The sequence below is a fragment of the Montipora foliosa genome, chromosome 10 (assembly GCF_036669935.1).
Source record: "Montipora foliosa isolate CH-2021 chromosome 10, ASM3666993v2, whole genome shotgun sequence".
NCBI lineage: Eukaryota > Metazoa > Cnidaria > Anthozoa > Scleractinia > Acroporidae > Montipora > Montipora foliosa.
The window spans coordinates 23,115,797-23,120,796 of NC_090878.1; the positions used below are offsets into that span (position 1 = coordinate 23,115,797).

Here is a 5,000-nt window from a genome sequence, read left to right on the forward strand (position 1 = left end):
CATATCTGCACCCTCCAACACACCCAAGCACTTATACCCATTCTCACTCACAAATCACCTGACCAGTCACCAGCAGCAAACATTTATCACCCGAATGAAATTCCCACTGACTCTACAACTTTGACCTTGCCACCAGTTTCACTCTCCTCAAATACTCCTCCTCGACCTTCTTCATCATCTCTCCAACACACCCAAGTACTTATACCCATTGTCGTCAACCTCACGCATCACCTGACCATTGGGCAGCACCTAGTATTTATCACCTGAATCAAATTCCCACTGACTCTACAACTTTGACCTTGCCACCAGTTTCACTCTCCTCAAATACTCCTCCTCGACCTTCTTCATCATCTCTCCAACACACCCAAGTACTTATACCCATTGTCGTCAACCTCACGCATCACCTGACCATTGGGCAGCACCTAGTATTTATCACCTGAATCAAATTCCCACTGACTCTACAACTTTGACCTTGCCACCAGTTTCACTCTCCTCAAATACTCCTGCTCGACCTTCTTCATCATCTCTCCAACACACCCAAGTACTTATACCCATTGTCGTCAACCTCACGCTGTACAAAGTCCATGTATAAGCCACACCCGTAGATAAGCCGCACCCCCAATTTGGAAGCTCAAATTTGGAAAAAAAATGGAGACAACAAACTTTGAAGTTCCAATGAAGTTCTGTTAGTAAACAAGCTGTAAGCACAAACAACTGTGGTTTTTCGAAACACTGACATGGTGGTTGTTATGAGCTTTCATATCAATTAAGTCTTTCCATAGCAACATTTCACTTGTCCTACCTTTATCTTGTGAGTTTACCATTGAAAAAAAAAACTTAAGATGCTCTATCCATGCGATTATTTTTTTTTTCAAGCAGCTCCATGAAGTTGAATGTTCTAAGGCAATTGAAATGATACACACGAGTGCTTAGTAGCCAAGCTTTGAAATGTGGAGAGGAGTCTGGGCATCACAATGAAACAGTCGGCCATTTACCTCGCGAGAACTCCCGAATGTCATGGTATTTTCTCGCATGTGGCGAAACATATGTGTCAAAGTGACCATACCAAACAGCTTTGTGGAAGAATGGAGATTGCCTGTAGGTTGTTGGTCAGTTGTTTGAGTAAGATGTGAACGCTTCAGGATAGAAACAGCTCCTTTAGGACCCACAGCTCATGAAAAAGGCAATGATCAACAACAACGTGCTTTCAGTTTGTTATTATGTTTATTCAGTGACATCTTGAGAAGTTTTTATGAATATCAATTGCATCTTAGAAAACTCCAACCTCAGGTGTTTCTGTAGATAAGCCGCACCCCCGATTTTTTGATTTGTCTTTTGACAAAAAAGGTGCCGCTTATACATGGACTTTTACAGTTTACCTATTCTTGCCAACCTCACCCATCACCTGACCATCCGGCTACACAATTCCTTCACAACGAACCGTCACTCACTGAGCACCATCGTCCAGCCAAAACTCCATCCCTGTCCGATGATGATGATGATGATGATGATGATGATGATAATAATAAGAAGAAGAATAAGGAGAACTCCAGGAATCAACTCTTGGGCAAATGGGTTTGGCTGCAATCTCAACTATAATGTTGGCCCTCTTTGCTGTCTCTGTTCTTTGTTCTGGTGATAAAATATTTCATTATTAAATTTTTGTCACTTTTTCTTAGTTACTTTTGCCAGTTATTGGATGGTCTTGAATACTTGCATTCTCAAGGAATAGTCCACAAAGATATCCTTTCATATTGATAATGTCATAGAATGATTTAATCTTCAAATGTGTGAATTTACCTTTTTCTCCAATCTATAATAAAGCTTATTGCAGGGTTCTTTGCATAAAAAGAGACCCAAGAATACAATACCAAGCATTGCTTTTTTTTTTTGCAAAAAAACTTCAAACTGTACAGCATTCCCTTTTGGGTTGGTGGAAGTAAGCAGGGAATGCCAATTTGAAACTGAAATGCGGATAGCTCAGAAATAAATGGAGGAAAAAAAAGGGGAATGAAACACTTGATACCGAAGAACCTGTTAAAATAAAACTGATATTATACTCATGTACAATTGATGTACCGTAAGTTGTACTCTCATGTAACATACTGTTGGTAAACAAATCCCCTTATGTTTTTTAATACTTGTTATTAAAGTATAAGAAGATGCAATTTAATTTTAAATCCTTACATGAGTGGTGTCAGCCATGCATCTGTACTCTCATAAAGCACGCTGTTTTAACCAATCAGGCCATGCGATGTATCAGAATTTTCTTATAAATGTTGTTAAGCTTTAATATCTTCTTACATATCAAGCCTGGCAACTTACTTTTAGCCACTGATGGAATCCTAAAAATATCAGACTTTGGAGTTGCAGAGGTAATACTAATTTGCATTATTTTTTCCTACACACTCGTTAACAATATTATTTTTTACCAAAGTGATGGTAGAGGTGAATATTGGGGATTGTACTCCAAGGAGCGACATGACTGTCCTTCACTTTCCTTGGTGGTTCGAGAAGAGTACAGTGTAAAATTATTATTGGTGAAGTAAAATAATAGAATACTGAAGCACACCAGCTGAACAGAACAAAAAGCATGTAAGAGTTGTTGTTGGAGGATCTTGTTTCTTCTTATTTGCTGGGAAGTGACAGGTTTTTGGCTAATCATTTGAAAAGTGCAATTCACATGAATCTATACTGTACACTGTGCATTGTATGATATTATTCATTCATTATTTTAATTTTAGTTGGAGGATTGTTTCTTTACTTGTACATGTATCAGTCAGCTTTTATATCTGACCAGGGTAGGAATTCAGTCGGTAGAGCGGCGGAGATCTAACCCGAAGGTCGTGGGTTCAATTCCCACCCTGGTCAGAGTTTTTCTCTGTCCTTGTGTGGGCCCATTTCCATCAGTAGGGCTAACGCTCACATGGTTCATATGGGATAGAAAACTAGCACTTCACATTACCCTCTATTCAGTTAACTCTGTTTAAAATATAAGTGCTACACGGCCAACGTTTGTATAAACGTAACCTTTCCTTGAGCTTTTATATCTGCTTTGTAATACAACATTTTCACAAATTGCATAAAAATCAACAATTCCCTTTGTATTTTACAGAGATTAAGTCCATTTGCTGCAAATGACATGTGCAGAACTAGTCAAGGATCTCCGGCATTTCAGCCTCCTGAGATTGCAAATGGACTTGAAAGATTCTCGGGGTTTAAAGTTGACATCTGGGCGGCTGGAGTCACACTGTATGTCCTATTTTGAACTTGATTTGTCATTGTAGTTAACAAATCGAAAGTGGTTCAGCATTGTCTGTACTTAAAAATATTGAAGATCCGTTACCAGGATTCATGCAAAGAAAGAAGTAAAATCGTTCTCTGGTAAAAAGTTTTGAAAAAACTATGAGCTTTCGACAGACTGAACTGCTGCCTTCAAGGGATAAAAATGTGTGAAGCCTAAAAGTGAAAGAATTTTAATATAACGAAAAATTCGCATAAATTAAAGGATAAAAGCATGTAGTAGAAAGAATGTTAAAAATGCTAAGAAAATTAGTGTTTCTGTACTCTTATCGAGAACGACATTCGTTGTCACAGTGGTCAAAACGTTGTGGACGCACCGAGTGAGTGCTCAACAAATTTTGACCAGTGTGATGACGGATATCGTTGTCGATAAGAGTACAGACAACGCTGAACCACTTTCGATTTGTTTTTTATCACAATATTCAACGCCGAAGAAAGTGTAGCAGAGCCAGACCAAAATCATGACACAAAAAAAGAGTAAGCGTTGTCTATAACTTTCTCGCAATATGATTGGTTTATTTTCCAAAATGAGCATTCCTGATTGGCTATAACATTGCGTGACAAATTGATGTGAGCATGACGCGCGCATCGTTGTCTAGACTCCTATCGACAACAGCAAATTATCCAATCAGATTGCGAGATTTCATGCAATTGTGGTAAAAATTAATTTTAAATTTAAGCAATCGAGGATATTATCCGTGTTTACATAGCCTAATCTAAACTCCCAACTCCCCCAAGTGTTTAGATGAGGCTATGTAAACATGGAAATTAGTCCTCTATTGCTTTTAGGAAATATTCCTCAAAAATAATTCGACAAATGATGTAAAATGCCGTTTTTAACTTCTTGATTGAAACGGATTTTCTTGAAACGCGCTCGTATTTCCTACCAGCCAATCAAAACGCGCATCTGACAACACAACCAATCAAGATTCGTGTGATGCCACAGCCTTGTTTACATACCCTCATCTAAACACGGCTATTGACCAATAAGAGTGCACGTACTATCCTAATTATTATATAACAACAGATATTAAACCTAAAGCAATTATATTACGAAGAATAAAGGGGGTAGTTTTTTAAGAAACTGTGGTGAAGCGTCGGTGGGAAAGTGGTGCACAAAAGTTTGGTTTTGTCAACGGAGTTGATAATGTAAATTGACCACCGTACAGGGGTGGTGGTAACATGGCAACGTGAAAAATAGGAATACATTAGTTAAACAAAAAACGTTCGTTAATACCGTGGGGATTAAAAGTGCCGATTTGGAAGATGAATTTTTGTTCCAGATTCTTGCGGCTTTCCGTCATTCCTAGATGTAGGGAAAGGCCGCAGATAGCCATGTGTTGTTTGGAGTGGTTAGGGAGATTAAAATGACGAGCGACTGGCATAGATACATCATTCTTCTCAACATCGCGAAGGTGTTCGCGGAATCGGTCGCCTAGTCGTCTACTTGTCTCGCCGATGTATAATATATTGCATAACGTACAGGTTATGCAATAAATGACATTTGCGGAGGTACATGTGAAGCGATCGGTGATCTTAACAGATCGCTTAGGTCCCGATATTTTGCTAGTGTTTAGAGTGAAAGGACTAGTTTTGCATCGTGGGCGCGCAAATTTGAAAACGCCGGGTTGCTCGTTAGTTTTGAGTGCGCTTCTAACTAAAAAGTTGCCTACGTTATTGTCGCGTTTGAATGAAAT

The 5,000-nt window shown here is 38.8% G+C and overlaps 1 protein-coding gene across 2 annotated transcripts in view; it reads left to right on the forward strand.

Moving 5' to 3' along the window:
- The window catches only part of LOC137972408 (serine/threonine-protein kinase STK11-like), a 14,598-nt gene that overhangs the window by 2,670 nt on the left and 6,928 nt on the right, over nt 1–5,000 (forward strand). For both annotated transcript variants that reach the window (XM_068819114.1, XM_068819116.1), the window contains exons 4-6: nt 1,680–1,741; nt 2,305–2,375; nt 3,116–3,252. In XM_068819114.1, coding sequence (XP_068675215.1) covers nt 1,680–1,741; nt 2,305–2,375; nt 3,116–3,252 — 270 coding nt within the window. The remainder of the gene's footprint in view (nt 1–1,679; nt 1,742–2,304; nt 2,376–3,115; nt 3,253–5,000) is intronic.